The sequence below is a fragment of the Salvelinus sp. IW2-2015 genome, linkage group LG23 (assembly GCF_002910315.2).
Source record: "Salvelinus sp. IW2-2015 linkage group LG23, ASM291031v2, whole genome shotgun sequence".
Classification (NCBI taxonomy): Eukaryota; Metazoa; Chordata; class Actinopteri; order Salmoniformes; family Salmonidae; genus Salvelinus; species Salvelinus sp. IW2-2015.
The window spans coordinates 37,982,166-38,004,690 of record NC_036863.1 but is presented as its reverse complement, the minus strand read 5'-3'; the positions used below and the strand labels follow the sequence as shown (position 1 = coordinate 38,004,690).

The 22,525-nt window shown below is 45.7% G+C and overlaps 3 protein-coding genes across 11 annotated transcripts in view; 1 reads left to right on the top strand and 2 right to left on the bottom strand.

The window, feature by feature from the left end:
* LOC111951009 (sodium/potassium/calcium exchanger 3-like) overlaps positions 1-8,585 on the bottom strand; it is a 40,611-nt gene extending 32,026 nt beyond the window's left edge. Inside the window, exon 1 of the mRNA XM_023968968.2 lies at positions 7,672-8,585. Within this exon, the coding sequence (XP_023824736.1) occupies positions 7,672-7,780 (109 nt within the window). The 5' untranslated portion in view covers positions 7,781-8,585. The remainder of the gene's footprint in view (positions 1-7,671) is intronic.
* The window catches only part of LOC111950065 (cdc42 effector protein 2-like), a 140,935-nt gene that overhangs the window by 76,728 nt on the left and 41,682 nt on the right, over positions 1-22,525 (top strand). The gene's annotated exons all lie outside the window — the stretch shown is intronic.
* The window catches only part of LOC111951174 (signal-induced proliferation-associated protein 1), a 54,194-nt gene continuing 41,196 nt past the window's right edge, over positions 9,528-22,525 (bottom strand). For 7 of the 9 annotated variants that reach the window (XM_070434597.1, XM_023969220.2, XM_023969223.2 and 4 more), the window contains 7 exons: positions 20,522-20,648; positions 20,259-20,391; positions 18,975-19,073; positions 18,693-18,765; positions 17,523-17,601; positions 10,058-13,466; positions 9,528-10,005 (listed from right to left, as the gene is read on the bottom strand). In XM_070434597.1, the coding sequence (XP_070290698.1) occupies positions 13,323-13,466; positions 17,523-17,601; positions 18,693-18,765; positions 18,975-19,073; positions 20,259-20,391; positions 20,522-20,648 (655 nt within the window). In that variant the 3' untranslated portion in view covers positions 9,528-10,005; positions 10,058-13,322. Of the gene's footprint in view, positions 10,006-10,057; positions 13,467-13,610; positions 17,300-17,522; positions 17,602-18,692; positions 18,766-18,974; positions 19,074-20,258; positions 20,392-20,521; positions 20,649-22,525 lie in introns of those variants that run through there. The other 2 variants (XM_023969226.2, XM_023969225.2) reach the window with 2 other exon arrangements.

Sequence of the window (22,525 nt, the reverse complement as noted above, 5' to 3'; positions counted from 1 at the left end):
TATGAGGGCCAGATTGGTGTGAAGGCCATGGTGGTATGAGGCCCTAGATTGGTATGAAGTCCAATTGGGTATGAAGGCCAGATTGGTATGAAGGCCATGGTGGTAGTGAGGGCCAGATTGGTATGAAGGATGGATATGGCAGTTGTATATTGGTGGCATAGGTAGGGCCATGGGTGGTATGAGGGCCAGATTGGTATGAGGGCCATGGTGGTATGAGGGCGCAGATTCGGTAGAAGATGAAGGACCATGGTGGTATGAGGGCCAGAATTGGTGTAAGGCCCTGGTGGGTATGAGGCCAGATTGGTATGGGCATGGTGGTATGAGGGCGTGCATGGTCGGTATGAGGGCCTAGATTGTGGTGTGAGTGAGGGCCATGGTCGCGTGGTACCTTGAGGGCCTAGATTGGTATGGAAGGCCAATGGTGGTAATGAGGGGCCAGATTTGGTATGCAGGGCCATGGTGGTATGAGGGCCAGTGGTGAGGTGTGATGAGGCCTAGATTGGTAATGAGGCCATGGTGGTATGAGGCGCAGATTGGTATGGAGGGGCCATGGTGGTATGAGGTGCCAGATTGGTATGAGGGCCATGTGGTGGTATGAGGCCAGCCAGTGGTATGAGATGGGATGAGGCCAGATTGGTATGAAGGGCATGGTGGTATGAGGCGCAGGATTGGTAATGTTAAGGCCCATGGTGGTATGAGGGCCAGATTGGTATGAAGGGCCAGAATTGGTATGCAAGGGCCATGGGTGGTATGAGGGCCAGATTGGTATGCAAGAGCCAATGGTGGCTAGTGAAATGAGGGCCAGATTGGTATGGAAGGCCATGGTGGTGACGTTTGGCGTGTGGTGATTTGCCACCATTACTCTTTCTCTATTGGTACTTTCATATTGTCGCGCGTTTCGCCTGTCCTCTGTACTGACTCCAGTTTCTGCCTCGTTTCGTGCTCTCGCTCTCTTGCTTTTGAGTTTTGCGTTCCACTTTACAGCTACATCCTCCAGACTTCTCCTTTTCCGTGGCTCGTCCGTTAGCGATGAGCCATCTTCCTTCTCGCTTACATCCGAGCTCCTTCACCGCAGTGTGAGCCCCTCGTGGTCCTCACCTCCATTCCCGGCTTAATGGTGGAGCGCCGCCCAGCCACACAGTCTCTGATGCGCATAGCTGAGAGTTATTCTCGCAGGACGGCATGGGTCTTATGGATCCATTATGCGAATCTTAGGCTCTTCCTCTCTCACATCGCTACAATCACATTTGCTCATACCACTTGCCTTCCTCCATGGCCCTCATACGATAGCGCTGGGCTTCATACTATTACCAATCTAGTGCCTCATACCGCCGAACCGGGAGATGGGCTTTCAACTTCCGTACGTGTGGGTGAAGTAGGATAGAATATCATGATTGTGATTTTATGCTGAAATTAAGTTTACCTGTGTCCAGAATGCAACAGCTTGTCGATGGACCAGTGTGCGATAATGTTTGTAGGATGTGTTTTGACGTACAGACGCTTTGGCGACGACAAGAGAGAGGAGCGGTTGTAGCGCGATGTTGTCTAGTTTCAAATCTCTAGGTACCAATTGCTTGTGCCTATCGTCGATTTTTTTTAAGATTTACAAGCCAGTTGAGCATTGACGGCGTGTGCGTTATGCATTGCTTATGTAAGCACCGAAGTTCGGGCTGAACATGATCCCTATCATCGCAGGAGCTGAGTGGTAACTAGTCGGCGTTCACAGGATGTTTCTGATGGACGAATACGTGTCGATAAGATGGTCAGGTTACTGGCCCTCATGACCGAGCCACGGCCTGGTCCATACCAATCTGGCCCTCGTCTAATACCAACGATGGGGCCTTCATACAATGAGTTCTGGCCCTCATACCAACATGGGTGTCCTTCATACTCACTCTGGGCTCATATCTCCTGGCCTCATAAACCGCTTTGATACAGTAATGGCCTTCATAAAGCCAATCTTGGCCTCTACCACATTTGGGCTTATGACCAATAGATCTTGCTCTTCATACACTAACAGCTGCCGTCATTCCAAGTGAGCCAGGAGAGATGCCCTTCATCCAATCTGGCCCTCGAATACCACCTGCTGCGCAAATGGCTCCTCTACTACCGAACTCTGGGCCCCTCGCGCTAATGTCGAAGTGCGTAGCGCTGTTAAGGTCATTGTCAGAAACCTGTCCGCCTATCCGGGATTGCGCCTAACGTCCACCTAGGCGGACGTTTGAATGTGCGTGACAGTGTCCACACGCCCCGATCTATGACGAGTATGAATCCAGACTTGGCAAAATAACGCAGCCGACCACCCCCTCTAGTGGCGCGCCGCTATACCGACGCACGCGTGCGCCGCGACCACCGCAGACGCTAGTGTCTGGACTGTAACGTGACCGTACAACAGGCTAGTGATTCAGTGTGGCGGATGTACTAGTGTGTTGGTCGCCTGGATTGGTATGACAGCGATCTTTCATGGATCCATACTCATGTACGAGAAAGGAACCCACCCCTATCGCGGCCTCTGTAGAACCACACCCATCGAGGGCCACCGCTCCACACAGTTGTACTTTGACCAACGAGATGTGGTTATGTATGGCAGACTCAGCTGTCGTGAGAGACCTAATTGGTGCGTTCAATGACCGGGGCCAGATTGGTTGAAGGCCATGGGTGGTGTATGAGGGCCAGAATTGGTTGAAGGCCATGGTGGTATGAGGCCTAGAGTTGGTAGATGAAGGCCATGGTGGTATGAGGGCCATGGTGGGTATGAGGGCCAGATTTGGTATGAGGGCCAGATTGGTGCTGCGGCATTGGTGGTGATGAGGGCCAGATGGGTATGAAGGCCATGGTGGGTATGAGTGGCCAGATTGGCGTGGTGAGGGCATGGTGGTATGAGGGCCGAGAGGTATTGGTATGATAGGCCATGGTGGTATGAAAGGGGCCAGAAGGTTCGCGTGTGTTGGAAGGGCCCAATAGTGGTGGTTGAAGTGGCCAAGGATTGGTTGAAAGCAATGGTTGGGTGTGATGATGAGGGCCCAATTGTGTATGGAAGGCCATGGTTGGTTAATGAAGAGAGACCAGATTTGGTATGAGGGCCATGTATGAGGATGGTGGTATGAGGCCTAGATTGGGTATGAAGGCTGGTGATGAGCGCAGTTGGTTGTAAGCTGTGGTATGGGGCAGATTAGGTATATGAAAGGCCATCGGTGGTATTGAGGGCCAGATTAGCGGTATGAAGGCCATGGTGGTATGAGGGCCAGGATTGGTGCTATGAAGGCCATGGTGGTCGTGAGGGCCAGATTGGTATGAAGGCCATGGTGGTATGAAGGCCAGATTGTATGAGCGCCATGGTGGTATGAGGCGCAGATTGCGGTGGTGAGGGACATGGTTGGTATGAGGCCAGATTGGTGTGAGGCCCATGGTGGTCATGAAGAGGCTAGATAGCCATTGGTGATGAGCCAAGTTCCTAAGATTGGTATGTATAGGCCATGTATTGGTGTGAGGGCCAGATCTGGTATGAGCGTGCTATCGGTGGTATGAGGCCAGATTGATATGAGAGGCCATCGGTGTAAATAGGGCCAGTGGTATGAGGGCCAGATTGGTGTGAGGCCATGTGTGGTATGAGGGCCAGATGGGTATGAAGGCCCATGGCTGGTGATGAGGGCTAGATTGGATTGTAGGGCCATGTGGTATGAGGCCAGATTGGTATGAAGCCATGGTGGTATGAGGCTGAAGATTGGTGTTGAGAGGCCATGTGGTATGAGGGCCAGATTGGTATGATGAAGGCCATGGTGTGTAGGGCCGAGATATGGTATGGCCATGGTGGTATGAGAGAGGGCCAGATTGGTAATGAGGGCTCATGGTGGTATGAGGGCCAGATTGGTATGAGGGCCATGGTGAGGTATCGGGCCAGATTTGGTAATGGAATGTGTTTCCCATGGTGTATGAGGGCCGAGATGTGCGCGGGTATGAAGGCCATGGTGGTATGAGGCCATAGCCCAGATTGGTATTCAAAGGCCATGGTGGCTGTGAGGCACATCAGATTGGTATGGGAAAAGGCCATGGTGGTATGAAAGGTCTCTAGATTGATTGAGGGCCATGGTGGTATGAGAGGGCAGATTGGTTGTGAGGGCCATGGTGGTATAGGCCAGATTGGTGTGAAGGCCATGAGGTGGTATCACGGGAGGGGCTAGGATTGGTATGAACCAGAATTGGTATCGCAAGATTGGTATGAGGCCATGGTGGTATGAGCGCAGATTGGTATGAAGGCCATGGTGGGTATGAGGGCCAATTGGTATGAGGGTCCAGATTGGTAAAAAGGCCAATAGGTTACGTATTGCGGACGGGCTAGAATTGGTAAAAAGGCCAGTGGGTAAGAAGCTGTGAGGTATGCGTGGCTCCATGAACTCTTGGTATGATAGCGCCATGTGCGGTATGAGGGCCCGAATGGTCCACTGAAGGGGCCATGGGTGGTATGAGGGCCAGTCATTGGTATTGAAGGCCCCATGGTGGTATGAGGCGCAGATTGGTGTGCAAGGTCCATGGTGGTAATGAGGCCTACAGACTCTGGTATTGAGTGCCATGTGGATACTCGAGGGCCATGGTGGTCCATGAGAGGCCCAGATTGTGTTATGTTAGGGCGAATCGCCGTCGGTATGCAGGGCACCACTGTAAGATAATGGTGATGAAGGCCTCTGGAGCGATTCGGTGTAAATTTGCAAGAAGTCTACCATGGCTGGTAATAGCACGGGAAATGGGTGCCCATCATATTGGTATCTAGAAAATGGCTGGGCCCCTCATCGAGTGGTATCCAGGCCCATGTGTGGCTAAGTGAGCGCCGTCGAATTTGAGTATGACTTGCCAGTGGTGGTATGAGGCCATCACGACCAGGCTACTGGGGCCATCCGCTGGTGGTATGACCGTTGGCCAGATTGGTAGTTCCTCAGGGCCAGCTTTTGGTATGAGGGCCAGATTGGTATGAAGTCCAGGACACGTGGTTAACACCCCTACTCTTAAGTACCATGGGATCTTCAGTGACCACAGAGGGTCAGGACACCCATTTATGTCCTATCCGAAAGACAGCACCCTTCACAGGGCAATATCCCCAATCACTGACCTGGGGCATTTTAATATTTTCCAATGCCCTACCACTAGAATGATACTGTATGATGAATATGCCAAATTAATGCATTTATAGAGTAATACAAATATGTTGCCATTAGAAAGATACATTAAGTAATTACTCATTGTATTTCCCCAGATTAGACTTATTTATGAAGCTATGGGGTAAATAACATGATGGCAGTTATAAGATAGTGAAGGTATAAATAGTGGGGAAAACTGAAGAATACTTAAACAGATATGACAGCTATTAAAGCAGAATATTAACAGTATCAGAACACTGGTTGTCAGAACCTTGGTGTCATTTTTTATTTAACTAGGCAAGTCAGTTAAGAACAAATTCTTATTTACAATGACGGCCTACCAAAAGGCAAAAGGCCTCCTGCGGGGACGGGGGCTGGGAGTAAAAAAATATATATATATAAAGGACAAAACACACATCACGACAAGAGAGACACCACAACACTACATAAAGAGAGACCTAAGACAACAACATAGCAAGGCAGCAACACATGACAACACAGCATGGTAGCAACACAACATGACAACAACATGGTAGCAACACAAAACATGGTACAAACATTATTGGACACAGACAACAGCACAAAGGGCAAGAAGGTAGAGACAACAATACATCACACAAAGCAGCCACAATCGTCAGTAAGAGTGTCCATGATTGAGTCTTTGAATGGAGATGGAGATAAAACTGTCTAGTTTGAGTGTTTGTTGCAGCTCGTTCCAGTCGCTGGYTGCAGCGAACTGAAMACAGGAGCGACCCAGGGATGTGTGTGCTTTGGGGACCTTTAACAGAATGTGACTGGCAGAACAGGTGTTTTATGTGGAGGATGAGGTGTGCAGTAGATATCTCAGATAGGAGGGAGTGAGGCCTAACAGGGTTTTATAAATAATCAACAACCAGTGAGTCTTGCGACGGGTTTACAGAGATGACCAGTTTACAGAAGAGTATAGAGTGCAGTGATGTGTCCTAYAAGGAGCATTGGTGGCAAATCTGACGGCCGAATGGTAAAGAACATCTAGCCGCTCGAGAGCACCCTTACCTGCCGATATATAAATTACGTCTCCGTAGTCTAGCATGGGTAGGATGGTCATCTGAATCAGGGTTAGTTTGGCAGCTGGGGTGAAAGAGGAGCGATTACGATAGAGGAAACCAAGTCTAGATTTAACCTTAGCCTGCAACTTTGATATGTGCTGAGAGAAGGACAGTGTACCATCTAGCCATACTCCCAAGTACTTGTATGAGGTGACTACCTCAAGCTCTAAATCCTCAGAGGTAGTAATCACACCAGTGGGGAGAGGGGCATTTTTCTTACCAAACCACATGACCTTTGTTTTGGAAGTGTTCAGAACAAGGTTAAGGGTAGAGAAAGCTTGTTGGACACTAAGAAAGCTTTGTTGTAGAGCTTTTAACACAAAATCCAGGGAGGGGACAGCTGAGTATAAGACTGTATCATCTGCATATAACTGGATGAGAGAGCTTCGTACTGCTTGAGCTATGTTGTCGATGTAAATTGAGAAGAGCGTGGAGCGTGGGACATAGCTATGAAAATCATTACTTTAACTCATACTCTCTCAACCTCAAAATCACGGGACTGGCCCACACAATCTCACACACGTACACACGCATGCACACACACCTCATGATTGAATGTTTTAGCCTAATCGTCTGTTGCTTCCTAGCTGAATATGTGAATCCATCTTTCAAGAGGAAACCGTAGACCCAGCTCTGTAGAGAATAAGGCCCCATATAGGGTAAATATTGACCATATGATGTTCATACAAAGGATATGAATAACTGCATCCCAATGTCCTCTTTTGTTCATACACGCATCCTTTTGCACACAGTTTACGTGCGTATCCCTTTTCTGACTGCAGTGCAATTTCAATCATCTGTCTTCAGTGTTACTTAATGCTGTGCTTGATGGAGACGTATTCTCTGAGTTCCCTCGGGTGATTCTCTGGGGTTCTGTGCAGGTTACTGGCTGAGAGTATGTCAGGTTGGTGCAGGGAAAGGGAAAGGGGGATGCCTAGTCAGTTGTACAACTGAATGCATTCAACTGAAATGTTGTCTTCCGCAATTAACCCAACCCCTCTGAATCAGAGAGGTGATGCTGAAAGTACGCTCCCAATGTGAAGCAGGTGTCACACTCAAGGTGCATACTATTGGGGGAGGGGGCAGGGGAGGGGATYCTCCAATCTGTTGGTTACAAATTTCTCTCTTTCATCCCATACAGCCTTTTATCAATATGGTTACATAATGATCTCCTCCAGGAAATGAGTTAATCAGGCATATTTAGTGAGGGACGTATTTAATTGAGTATTTAATGAATGAAGAATGTGACACAGAATGAGCTGATTGAGAAGATGCCTTTCCCACCTTAGGTATTCTATTATAATTAAATATATGACATGAAAATGTGCTAAAATTCTAAAACGATTAGTTTAAAATATATGATACTAAAAACACCCCAAACACACAAGGAATATTAATAAATTGACATTCTGCAAAATTGCCCCCATCATTAATCCTTGTGAACAACTCACCTATCACGTGCGCGAACTGTGAGAGCCAAATGACCGCGAGAAGCCCAACTCCACAGCAGCAGAACCGCTGGAACGGCCGCGGTCTCCCAGTCTGTACTGCCGTCTTCATTCCGGAGTCGGTCCCTCACCGGTCAAAACATATCTGTTTGCGATCAGGTCGGTTTCCACTTTCGCTACAAGCAGCTTGCACTAGGCTACACTTTCCCCTACAACAACTTGAATGTCAAGTTAGCTGATTGTGTAAACCAGGGCTAAATCCTCGCAGACTGTGCTCAATTCGGATTACAATATTGTATTATGCCAAGGCGCACCGTGACATCCATGCCTTGAGATCACACAAGATTACAAATGARGAGTGGGTGGGTGTAGAAGTAACGACAGCACTTACAGCGTTCAGATCGGTAGATAGATTGAAAGGTCGGTGACAGCAGAAGCAGGTTTAAACCAAAGAGTTGAGGCGGTGGCAAACGACTGGCTCTGAAGTCGTGTCCGTCGTCGTGTTGTGCGCTCCGTTAAAAGTGGGAACCACTAGGCGGCGACATGCAATACATAGAGCAACAAAACAACATAGAAAACAATGCTCAGACGATTTTCAAAGATAGTCTATTTCCTCAAGCAACCAAGTGTGACAATTTGACATCTGAATATAGTGGAAGAAATTCTTCATCACCTCTGGATTTATAATAGACACTAATAGGCCTACTAATGTACTACTGTAGTCAAACAACAAAAGTGATGTGGTTGGCGAAGTGTAAAATTGGACGGGTAAAAAAAAATTCACAGACATTATATCTGAACAGGAGAGAAGCCGTTTCTTCCCCCTCTCAACACACACGCGAGCATACAGAGACAGACACCAGTGCATGCTGTCTATGTTTACAGAACATCGACGAGTACAACCTGCATTAAGTCCTTGAGCTACGGTATGTCTGGCACACGTTTTGCTCTGGCCCCTAGTGAAGATTCTGCCCGCTGCTCCAACCCCAAATAAAGACATAAGCCACGGTATTGTTGTCATCAGCCCTTCTCCAGGTGTCAGGCCAGGGAAGATAAAGAGCTTCACCGCGGCTGGTGTTTAGGAAAGCTTTCCAGAGGACACAGTTCAGGGAAGTGTTTGTGTTATGTTGTCTTGACTTGTTATGGACCATGTGGAACGAGACTTGAAACATGTATTTGCCTTTCTGTATACTGCATGCACTCAGGAAGACATTTAACATAGTCCAACACAGGGCTCAGTGTTCTGTAGTGTTTACTGCGTGTGTATGTGTATGCATATGCACGAGGAGAGTGTGCATGCACTATATAGTAAATTCCAGAGGAGTTCCATTAAATAAACACTTCCCTTTCTTTATTTAGTCATGTTGTCATTACACACTCTGTGACTTGTGTTTCACATGCAGTAAAACTGCTCAGACCGATGGTAATGCTCTCCATGCCTAGTCTCTACAGTCACGTATAGCAAGTCCTATATCTACTTCTGAATGGATCAGTTGCATGAATGATGCTGATCACATGCAAATGTAATGTAGGCTATTCAACTGTGAACGGTCCAGTTATTGGATGACCGCAGACGGGGTTGTGTTGTATTTGAGTAACCCGACGGTTACAGCCTCTGTTAGACATTCTAACAGCCTCTGTTAGACACTGCAGYAAGGGGTCAGGACTAATCAGGAGTTATCATGTTGTTGTCCCATTATTATCAACAGGTGGCTTTTTATTAGTCTAAATCGCATCAAAAGAACAATCCTCAGTTGGACATTCGATAAAGGGATATGAGCTTCCCAACACTGCCATTTCTCAGGCCTCACAAAGAAAGAGACATTGACAATCATAGCATTGACACACCAACCACTTCGAAAGGTACAGAGGATTCTTTATTGCCATGAGCCCTCCAGTTCACACGACATGAACAACATTTAGTCACTTKACTTTTCTCATGGATGAAATGACAGGTTTGAAGGTGGCATCATACTGAAACCATGTTTTGTTACAGTACATTCCCTCAGTGTTCCACTGCCTGGCTATGGTAACGTCAGCTCTTTCACTGGCTGAGCAGAGTGCATAATCCGTGCTACCGTTGTGACATGAGCGATGTGTGGCCAGGCCTCCCATAAACCTACGCTGGGGATGTGATGTTATGTGTGGTTCCACTGGTACTAATGTACTGTATTCTATCATCCTTACTGTATGGCCACATGAATACATCCCCTTCTACAACAGCAGCAAAGAGATGACAAGGTGGAAGTAGGGCACACACTGTACGGAGAGCATTGGTTTCCTGTAAGGATGATGCAATGACATATAAGGCAAACAAATAAGATAAAAGAAAAACAACTGGTCATTGGTTTCCTCTCCTACAGCATGGATGGGAGGAGGCAACAACCACAATGTCTCTACCAGGGATCATTCTCACAGGTTTACTATTGGCTGGGTGGAGATCGTTTGCCAGCTGATGTAGCCTAGAGCAGGTGAGTGAAAGGACTACTGCATTGTTACCATCTGCAATGTGTTGTTAGGGGTCACTCAGGCATACAAGGTGTTGTTAGGGGTCACTCAGGCATACAAGGTGTTGTTAGGGGTCACTCAGGCATACAAGGTGTTGTAGGGGTCAACTCAGAGCATACAAGGTGTTGTTAGGGGTCACTCAGGCATACAAGGTGTTGTTAGGGGTCACTCAGGCATACAAGGTGTTGTTAGGAGTCACTCAGGAATACAAGGTGTTGTTAGGGGTCACTCAGGCATACAAGGTGTTGTTAGGGGTCACTCAGGCATACAAGGTGTTGTTAGGGGTCACTCAGGGATACTTTTTGTGATACATAAATGGGGGTTCAAATGATTGTGGAAAGTTATGTTTTTATGCATGGAATGATTGTGATTCAATAAGGTTGGAGATACTGCTCTTAAACCAGCGCTATACGGATCATTTCCTTTAACCTAACAAAAGCAAACACAAACTTCATATCGTCTTCATATAACCTTTATGACACTTTCCTGGCGTCCCTAAACCCATCTTTTTGATTTAATGGCCACAGATCCTCTGGGAGGTGGCAGACGCACCTGTCTATCCTGCAGGAYACACGGACAACCTGACACTGTCTGCAAACAATGACCATGAAGAACTGAAATGAAGACACCAAGCTGAGTTACCGTACATTACAATTTCAGGTAGGCACAATGTCTGAGAAAGAAGCCTTCACATGAACCAGTCTGACCATGTTGTCTGTCCCGTCCTCTCTGGAGAGTCCCAGAGTCACTCTTTAAGGCGTACCTAGTGGCATTAGAGACCTTATTGAACGTGAACGTAGGAGCTCTGAATGAATAGCTCAATACTAGAATGATAACGATAGCCATTATCATTTCCCCAAGAAATACTAGAACATTGCAGAAATATTTGACCTCTTGTCTTCTTGTATTTGAATGTATATATAAAAACAGATTCTTCCTTAAAACCAACCCCTATCATACCATTTTAACKTTATAGCACATCTAATTGCTGCCTGCCTCCCCTTTTATTAACACATCTAACAGGGAATTCCACATTTGCAAGATTAATAAGTTATTACATTTTTTTGTTTTACATACATACACACACAGAGAGGGGAGCTAGGAAGTTACCTGGTGCATTATCATGCTTCATCAACCTCCTACAATCTACAGAACTATACAGAAGAACACAGTAAAACAGCAKATATTCTTACACTTCTCCACTCTGCTAATCATTTCCAACAACAAGGCATCACCATTTTAAACAGCCTGTTTGGGCACATTTACACCAGTCTCCATATTAAACCATCCTACAATTGAGGGCATACACAACCAAATGTACTAAGTAGCACTGAGCAGTTCAGCTGTACATGTTGTCTTCACATATAGATAAAGTTTAGATTTATAATTTAATTTGAATATATCATTATCTGCTGGTACCGGGTAATCACAGTGACTCTAAAATAAAATTACAAGAGGAAGTAAAATAGTATATACAACAAACAAGAGCTTTGAGTGACAATTGTTTGGCATCCCTTACAGAGCTGTACAACACTGCTGGGTCCAGTGGTTTGAGTTGGGTGTAGGAGAGCTGCCKTGGCATCTTTTGGCAGAACAGTCTTGGAGGAGGAATAATCCCGTTCTCCTCTGATCTCACATTGTTATTGGCGTCATCAGCAGTGGACCTGAAGGTGAGGTGGGGTGAGGTGAAGTGGTGAGATCAAATCCACTTAAATGTTTCAAGCAAGGCATGAACCTGGGCAGGAGGTTAAATATGTGCCCTGTCCCATGCCGATATAGGTGATGCTAAAAGTGCAAGAACAACGCAGAAACACACATACAGTAGGTACACAGACAACAACATTAGGGTGAAATGGGGGAATCCCTCACCCACAAGCAACCACTCCATTCTGAATTCATTTCAAATACACTGAATTGTCATTGTGGCCATCAAACACAAAATATATTGGAACACAGAAGGCTGTGTTCACTAAAGGAATCCTGTCCAGTTCACATTAAATCCCATTCACATTAAATCTAAAAGGAGAGCTGCCTTATGGCAAYGCATGGTTCAGTCCAGCAGGAGGTGCACTTTCTACAGCATAGCTTCTACARCCAGTCTTTCAGGGATAATGAGGATCTCTCCCATTGTTTCATCCTCAGCAGAGGTATTATCCACTTGAATATCTGTTTCAACTCAATCAGAATTAATTCGGTGAGTGAATTCCCTTATAAATAAATTGTGTCTCATTCACTGGAAGCAGACGTGGAATACTCAAGTCCACAACCCTTGAAATTAAGCTGAGTAGGTATGGAGAGGAGAGAATGGTGTCTCTACACAATGAATGAACCATTTCGTGAGAATTTTGGCAGAGAGAGGCAGGGTCAGTATGCATCATTCCATCTTTTCCAGCAGGCTGCCTGCAGGCATGCAATTGTCGTTTTCCATTTTTCCTGTGTAATATGTAGCTCCAAGGCCCTCCACTCTAAGGGTGGGTGCCCAGCTGAACTGTTCTCGGTCCGAGACGCTGCATACCATGGCGTGGGTTGAGCAGAGAGGGGAGGGAGACTACTGTTTACATACGTACATCATGAGACATACACACACGCTTTGTGTCTGTTGAAACGAACAGGCACCAAGCTGCACACGTGCCTCTTCATCTAAATCAACTGGGTTGTTTTAAGCAATTGCTATTCTGCCCAACTTGTCAAGTATGTGAAGCAAGATAAAAGAACCATAGTGACGGCACACACACACACACACACTCACTTGCGCACACTCAAGGTACAAAACACACTCAAGCACAACCATTAGTCAATCTATTGAGAGGACTATCAGATGGTGAGAAATGTTTTTTTTKTKAGTTGGTTCTGCCCTCATGGGCTTGCCCAGAGGTAAAATGTCATCCTACAGAATGCGGAGTATTATGCATGTGTCTATATACGTGGTGTAGAGCAGGTTGATGTACTGTGCTGGTGTCGTTTTTTACAATATTGAATGCGCCGTGTGTTTATGATCTGTGTGTGATCGCCTGTGTGTGTGGGTGTGTGTGTGTTTGTTWGTGTGCGATCATCTGTGTGTGTTTGTTTGTGTGGGATCTGTGTGTGTGTGTTTGTTTGTGTGTGATCTGTGTGTGTGTGTGTACACAGTGTGTACTGTGGTGGAGCTAACAGGGCTTGTTGACATTGCACAGCAGTTCGGTGACTTTGATGAGGCGGGACACGGTGCTCTGGGATTCCTCCTGCAGCCGCTGGTTATTCTGCCTGAGGCTCTGCACCTCGGCCTGCAGCACCGCCTTGTCCTCCTTCTCCTGCCAGGGAGCGGCACACAACAACACCCGTCTGTCAGACCACCATGGCTGGGATGGATGGAGGGGTGAGAGGGGGCTGGGTATGGGTATGGGTGGAGGTGGGTGAGGGTGAGGGGTGACTGCATTGAGTGGACAAGACTGCAGGCACACACAGACAGAGGGGTTCACAAACATACAAGCCTTATAGTGGTGGAGGCAGTGCAAGATTGGGTACTGGAGAAGCACACACACATACCAGATGCTTGCACGCACACACACGCAAATACAAAACAATTACCTTCCATAAAAGCACTCCATGGGGAGAGGTGGAGTATGGAGGAAATGTTCAGACAGATTTACTATGGCAACCACTTGTTTGAGACCATACACCAATGAATAAATCAATCTCTTATTAAAGACAACAACTAGACTTTCCTGTGTTTTATATATATTTCCACACTATGAGGTTGGAATAATACTGTGAAAAGTATGATAATGCCCTTTTAGTGTAAGAGCTGTTTGAAAAGACTGCCTGAAATGTCAGCCTGTTTTGGTGGKATGGAGTTTTGGCCTGCCCGGTGACATCACAGTTAATAGACCAATAAGAAAGAGAGTTCCAAACCTCTCTGCCAATAACAGCTAGTTTTTAGTTCTCCCCACTCCCAGACCACGCCCAGACAGTCATAGCAAAATTCTTGCTTGAGGAATTGCTCTTTGCCAAGAAGCTATTTTTATTTCTTTATGACCATTCTTTTTTATTTTATTATTTTACCCCTTTTTCATGGTATCCAATTGGTAGTTACAGTCCTGTCCCATCGTTGCAACTCCCGTACGGACTTGGGAGAGGCGAAGGTCGAGAGCTGTGCGTCCTCCAAAACACAACCCAGCTGCTTCTTCTTGACACAAATCCCACTTAGCCCAGAAGCCAGCCAGCCACACCAATGTGTCAGAGGAAGCACTGTACACCTGGTGACCGTGTCAGTGTGCATTGCGTCTGTCCTGCCACAGGAGTTGCTAGGGCGCGATGGGACAGGAGCATCCCTGCTGGCCAAACCCTCCTCTAACCCGGACAACTCTGGGCCAATTGTGCACCGCCCCATGGGTCTCCCAGTCGTGGCCGGCTGCGACAGAGCCTGGACTCGAACCAGAATCTCTAGTGGCACAGCTAGCACTGCAGAGCCTTAGACCACTGCGCCACTCGGGAGGCCCCTTTTTGACCCTTTTAATTGAAATCAATCACAGTAAGGTACATAATTGTTGCCCCGAAAGGATTTGATATTGAAACAAAAACAGCTACATTGGACCTTTAAACGAGAGCAGAGGAATTGCCATAACATTTTTAATGTAGCTGATTGTTATACAAGTGAAATTTCTCKAAAGAGTCAAACTCCAAAATGACTTGCATTCCTAATCGAGCAAACAGCAGGGGTCACCCTAATCCCTTACTACTTGGAACTGAGTTTGAAATCAGCTATTGCAACTTTCAGAGCAGTGATTTGCCATAGTAAATGCTTCCTGTTTGCTATGTCATACACGGTAGCAACAGAGACAGGAAACCAGAGACTCAGGGTAGACAAACAGACAGGGGCAACTACCACTACAACCAGTTTTGCCAACTGTATTCCTTTCACACTACCTTTAACTGACTTTTTGTAACCCTCCAAAAGTMATGTGCATTGCCACATCTTCTGTTCACTTGCAGAACAAAGTCATTGATCAATAAAGAAAGATTGCTTCATTGCAGAAAGTTGGCAACACTGAGTGCAGAGTAATATGCCAGATCCCTTTACGGGAAAAACACATGAATTTCACGTGAAGTGTTACAAAATCACATGTTCTCATGTGACCACGTGCTCTTATGTGAATTTAATGTGACAACGTGACAACATGTAAAGCGACATGTGATAACATGAAACTACACATGTGAAAATGTGATCACATGTGAAATGTTCCAATCACGTGATTTTGTGAAATCATGTGGTTTTTCTGTAAGGGATTCGCCGCAGTGGATAAGGGGTTTGAGCAATGGTATGAAATGTAAGCTCATTGTAATGTAATCTTCGATAAGTACAGCGTGCCATGAGCGAGCGAGCTATACTTAGCTTGGCCAATTAGCTTGGTGATTGGATTTATTCAAACTCAATCTCAAAAAAAAAAAGAAATGGAATGAATGCAATATAATATTGCCTCCACACACCATTGCCTTGTGTAATGGTGTTGATTTATTTGATTGTCTATACAGAGAGTGGGTTCTATCCTGACTGACTCCAGTGCTGTCTGTCTGTCTGCTGTGTTGTGAGTCGTGGGACTCACAACACATTGACAATAACAATGAATGATAGTTGAAACCAGTTAGTTATTATCATCAATCTGGGTCAATAGGAATTCTCTTTGGTAGCAGCAGTACTGTATGGCCTTGCTGGTTCAACTCCCTAGTGGGCCATAGTGCAACTGTGCCCTAAAGCAAATCAATTAACCTGAAAAAAAACAGTACTCAGCTTTATAATTGGAAAATAAACTGATGAGATGTAACTCACACAGAAAGCAAAGGAACACATTCTCATCGCCACATCAGATGATTGCTCAAACTGTACTAGCTCAGCTGTAAACCSTCCCCTTCCTGGCAGTCATGGACAGAAACCAAAGACTAACCAAAAGTAGTCTAGGTGACACAGCACACTTCTGAATGGAACCCAACCAGCTCCTCCCACAGTCTTCGGTGACTCCTATTTCTACTGGCCATACTATGGGACTGGGACAGCCCAAAACCAACCATGCTCACTCACTCTCCCAGGGCAGAGGGTAAACAACAGAGAAAAGTGGAAAGGGGTCATCTGATGTGGCAGTTCCCTGTTAGGTCGTCCTCCTTGGTTCATTGTCCCTGACTGTCAATRTCTCTGTGTTGTTTAAATTGATGATAATACTGTGTTAATGGTGAGTTTTCAGAGGAAGCGTAGGGAGCTACAGACAAAAACAGAGGGTAAGACTTTGGTTATGTTGGTGTTATAGCCACAGGGTTTGTGACCAGAAAGTCTGCAGAGTTTGATTCTTTTGAGTTTGATTCTTTTGTGTGCTTTATGTCTCACATGTTTCAAGAACCAAGTTGAGCGAATAGCATTTGCACTAAAAATCCTTGGAATGTCATTCACTTAGTCGGATGCCAGCTTTAAACTCTGGCAGTGTRGCGTCTCTTGGATATATGAGTGGCGAAAAGGACTTGGTTGGAGGGGATATAGCACATTGCATACCATAGGGTTTCATTTGACCTTCGAGATTAAACACTCTCGTTACTGTAACACGGGAATCATGTTTCACCCAATTGAGAATGTGTTTAAGGACGCTCGGTAGGCTTCCAAACTCTCTCTCTCTCTCCCCTTCTTTCGCTCTTTCTCTCTCTCCCTTTCTCCAATGTGCTTCTTCCTTTTACATTGCAAGAGTAAMTAGTCATTCAGCAGTTGTGAGGACTTCAAAAGACATCCCCAAGTCCCCATGTTTGCCAGAGAAGAGCCGGTAAATGGRGTGAGGAAAATGGTGCTAAGAGACCCAGAGGCTGCACACAGGRATGACTGACAGCCTGTCAGACTTTCAGGGTTGTGAGGAGGAACTTCACTTCCAATTTTTCACATCCATGAAGGACCCCAGAGGTGGATTTGGGTTATTGGGTTAATGAACTCGGGGCCTGTTTTTTAGTAGTTCTATTTCCAATTGTTATTGTTCTGTTGTCTTAACACAACAACAGAGGAAAAATATCATGCTTTACTTGCCTCTACTGCCATTTGGTCGCTTAGTGTTGAGAGAGTGAGCATGGTTGCCCAAAGTCACTCCAGCCAATCTTCTCATCTCCTCTGTTCACCCTGCCCAATGACAAGACAGGTTTCTTTTGCTTGTCCCGCCTGCTGCCCGCCCTACCTCTACATTCCCTCTGTGTGTTTGTGTGTTTGCAGTAGGAGTCAGGGGGTTGGGGGAGGCGGAGGGAGGGGGGGGGGGGGTGTGTCTGGGTGGGGGTCACTGTGTGGGCAGGATGCTGTGAGGGAGGTCTGGGGAGGGGCTGTGGTTGGCCATCTGAATGGGGAGTACCTTTTGCAGGTCGTCCTGCAGCCTCTTCAGCATGTCCTCCAGCTGGGAAACCTTCTCCTCCAGGTGGCCCGGGGAGTCACTACAGGGACATGGGAGAGAGACACACACTCAGCATAATGCACAGACAGGTAAGTGCCAAAATACAGGAAACACCAACATAAAGTGTCTTAATAGGGCGTTGGGCTACCCTGAGCTGCCAGAAGAGCTTCAATGCGCCTTGGAATAGATTCTAAAGTGTCTGGAAATTTATTGGAGGGATGTGACACCATTCTTCAACAAGAAATCCYCCTAATTTGGTGTTTTGTTGATGGCGGTGGATAACGCAGTCTCAAGATCTACTCCAGAATCTCCCATTAGTGGTTGAGATCTGGTGACTGAGACACACACACACACTTTAAACCCACATGCCCCTGTGAGTCCCCTCTTTTAAAGTCACTGAGATCTCTTCTTGCCATGGTAGCCAAAATAATGGGCAACTGTTCATTTGTATACATGACCCTAAGCATGATGGGATGTTCATTGCTTAATTAACTCTAAAACCACCCCTGTGTGGAAGCACCTGCTTTCAAAATACTTTGTATCCCTCATTTACTCASGTGTTTCCATTATTTTGATTTTGGCAGTTACCTGTATTTAGGTAGTGTCTGTATCTGTTACCAGTAGGGACCCTTTCTTTTGGTTTGGTGTGTGTATGAGAAGACAGYGAGTAAATACATGTATGTATGTGAGCAAGAGAGACATGGAGTCAGAATGGGAGAGACAATAAGGAGGGAATGGGCTGCCAGAGAAACGCCACCACACTGAATCAAGGAGGGAGGCTGATGCACTGACTAAATCAGAAAGAAAATACATGACAGAACAGAGAACGAGTGTTAGTCAGTTCTTCAAGAAAGAGAAAAAAGCGTGAGAGACGATGAGGAGAGAGATAAGGACAGGCAACATGCCAATGAGCCAGTATCATGATGAGCAACAGAGGCTGAACTTTGAGAACTGTTCAACAGTCCATCTCTGAATCAGAAACTCCCACAGCCACAGAACCACACAATGAGTCAGACACCATTTGGAGTTCACATACAGAGAGAAATATGCAGAGGTCTACAGTGACCCACTCTCAGTGTGTGCGCGTGTGCGTGCGTGCGTGTGTGTAAAAAGCTGGAGACTCAAACCCACCTGTCCTTCATGTCCTTTAGCTTGCCATCTGTCAGGGAGTCTGCTCCTTGGGTCCCATCTCCTGCTTTACGATCTGAAACATGACACATCACTCAACCGTGTTAGTCACTRAGCTCAACCACACAGTCATATAGAMTGAATAGAATATGTACAGTGTTTTATTTTCAACACTGCCACGTTTGCCATTTCCAGTGATAATATGTAAAATATAACAGAAGTAGATGTATTTAGTAAAAAAATWAAAKAATAATCTGYTGTAATCCCATGCAGATGTTTTCTTACCTTCCTGCGACAAGGCCTCTAGGATGCTGCGACAGGCGGTGGCTAGATCAGCTATAGACTGCCACTCCTCCTCTGAGGAATCTGTGTTCTCGGACAGGACTGAGAGAGAAAACAGAGTTTCAATGTGCTTTCTTCACAAAAGCATATCTCTGAGGGGAGCAGCAGACCATGAGTGTATGTRGGACAATACAGTATGACAACACAATAGAATTGTGGGATTTATGAGCAGGCAAATTCTCTGGTTTAACAATGACAAAGAGCCACCACCAGGGGGTGTTATCATGATGCTTTGCCGCCTCGGTGGCACTGGCCGACTAGCTGCAGCGCGAGAGGGAGAAGTGGGTTCTTTCCATCTCTGTGTGTGACTGGCTTCTGGAGTGTGGGGAGGGAAACAGAGACAATCTCCTCCAAAAAAAACAAAGTATTTGCTGAGAGGATGAGTGTGTGTGCTCTTATAGAAATATGAGTTGCATAGCCTCACGGCAGAGAGAGAGAGAGAGCAGATGGTCCAAAAGGGATCCCTGATTTGAGGCAGCCTAAAGCCCACCCTTCCCACCATCCATCTGTCCCTCCTTTAGACTGGAGCTGGTAGGGGGTGGTAAAGGGGCGGGGGGCATATTGGGTTAGGGGGATAGGGGGCAGCCAAGATGAAAGAAGAGGGACAAAGGGGATGGAAGGCAGGGCTAAAGGAGGATAATGAGGAGAGGGGTTTAGGGGAGAAAGGGTCTGGAGGCTAAAAAACGGATTTGAGGCTCAATTAAAGCGGAGAGCATTTTTTAACAGTTGTAATTGTTCAATTTCAGCACCATTCCGCCTGGCCTTATCAGCTGGTACAGGGTACAGGGTCTGCACAGAGGACTTTTGTTTCAGACAGCTGCCTGTCCGTCCGATCAGCCTCCTAGCCGTGCCTTCACACTCCTCCTCYTATCACAGCTACTCATCTCTCACTCTTTACAGCTTCTTTCTTTTGTTTGACTGCTCTCCCTCTCAAGCTGTTGGCTGCTGTGGCAGAGGAACAACGGTCTGTTTGTTATCGATTATGAGTGTTATCAAGATCATTGAGGAGATCCCTCTTCGCTATCGTCCATGCATGCCRTTTTATACAGGAGAAATACATAGGAAGTGGGATTCATAACACATCCCCAACCTCATCTAGAAAGAGGAAGTCTATCTAGGAGAAGTTGATATTTGAGGATGTGTTGATGGTATAGAGGTGTGCGAGGACATTTGAGAGAAATGGGATTGTTATGGAGGATAGAGTGAGTGGTGTGACGGAATACCCACTCTTGGTGATGGAGTTGTGTAGGCTCAGAGCTCGGGAGTTTCTCTCTGTTCTGTCCAGACACGACAACCGGGTGGAGGATAGGGAGGGGTCACTCGCTAACGTCCTCTCCTCACCCAACTCAGCCCCTACAAACTAGAGAGAGAGAGAGAGAGATGGAGAGAGAGTGAAAGAGAGAGACAGAGAGACGAGGGTTAGAGGTTTATCGAATAGGGAACCTTCATCAGATCACGCACCAGATTTTTGTCCATATGTGTCTCTGTACCTGTTCCTCATCCAGTGGCACCTTGGATCTAACAGCCAGGATGAGGTCAGGCGTGGCATCTCTCAGCTCCTCTGGGTTGTCATAGATGTGATGTTCCATCTTCACACCCACGTTGTCATACACATGCCTGTCACAGAGAGACACGGGGAGATTGAGACATACATTATAAATCCGCTGTTTATACTAATGACTTTCCAATCCWATCTGGAGGGCAAACTAGTTCATCTAGTCATCTTCAGGATAGCTCAAATTTGGGCTAAGATTTGAGTTTAGCAGTCTGCTTCTGCTTACTGTGAAACCATAAATACACACGCACAAAATAATACCTCGTAAAACCATTATGTTTTACTACCAAGGGTGGTCAACCATCATCCAGGATTGTGTTGTATTTTGAGACAGACTTGAATATGCAAAGAGTGTAGCCTTCATTTTTGTCTGATTCTCTATCGTAAAAAAGATAGGAATGCATTTTATTTTGTAAAGGGGTTCCTTGCATCATACAATTATGTAAAAATGGTGTTACAGACTCCCAGAATTGTGTTTTTTTTTGGGGGGGGGACAAATGACTTCAGCTTTTGGACAAGTAAAAAATCTGTTCTACTTGTCACAAGGATAAGTTGCAAAAAAAGTTACTGTCAAGCCCTGCATCCTAGTCATCCTGCGTTATGGTAGCCTATAAAATATTGAAACATTACATTTACAACTAAATACTTTTTATGTCTTTATAAAAYAAATTCCCTCCATGGCTCTAAATTTATGTCGTCCCATTGTCCCTGAGACGACAAACAATATGTTGAACGTTGAAAACTCTGGGACAGTTCTGGGGCGAGAGACCACGAATTTATACAGCCCCAAAAAATGTGTATAAATATTTATAAAACATTTTAAAWAGCAATGAGGCTGATGCAACAGACCAGACCATTAAGCTTAACATTTCGATAAAGTTTCTATTTTATTTCTTCATATTATAAGCTCAACAATGCGCACATGGCTGTAGGCTACATGCGAATGTTCCAAAATGTAAAACACCTTTCTCCACAGCACACCACAYGCACAAGTGGTTCTATGTGACAGAGATGAAAATATCTGTTAGAAAGTAAGAGGGGAGATCTAAAGATGCATCAACTAGCATGAGTTACTAATATGCTTTGGCTGCCTGACAAAAAAAATAATGTGGATTGAAAACCAATAGAACATGACAAAAATGCTGGTTTCAATGTCATAAATGTAAAAAATAATTCCCAAAAAATTTCTATGGTCCTATTTTGGCTAGGCTACTTTGAAACAAGGTAAGACATGCTTCATAAAATGACATAAAACGTCCAGATTTAAAACAATTACGTTTATGGTTAAATAGTTTCAAAATGCTGACCCCTCCGCTCAGATTCAAGGTGGGTGATGTGCGGTGCGCAACAGGCACTGTCCTTTACTCTCCGGACCGTTTGATCTGAACAGACCGTGCCTCAAGTACAGAATCAAGCCCTTAAAGGTTMATGTTAATTATCCTTCATTATATTTGTCAAACATGACTGGTGTTTAGCCTATATTTATGGAATTAGGACATGAGGCTGTAGCCAATATGCATATCACCTACACTTTGACCTGTAGGCTTTGTTATTTATGTACATGAAAAAATAGATTTGAATATTATTGGTCTCTCTGATCGAAGTAATTGTTTGATATTGTGATTTTTATGTATTTTTTTTACTAGTTCATTCGGACAACTTATATCTACACTGAGTGTATAAACATTAGGAACACCTTCCTAATATTTAGTTGCACGCCCTTYTGCTCTCAGAACAGCCTCAAATCGTCGGGGAATGGACTACAAGGTGTAGAAAGCGTTCCACAGGGATGCTGCTGGCCCATGTTGACTCCAATGCTTCCCACAGTTGTCAAGTTGGCTGTGTTGCAGCGTTGCAGTTCTTGACACACTCAAACCGGTGCGCCTGGCACCTACTACCATACYCCGTTCAAAGGCACTTAAATCTTTTGTCTTGCCCA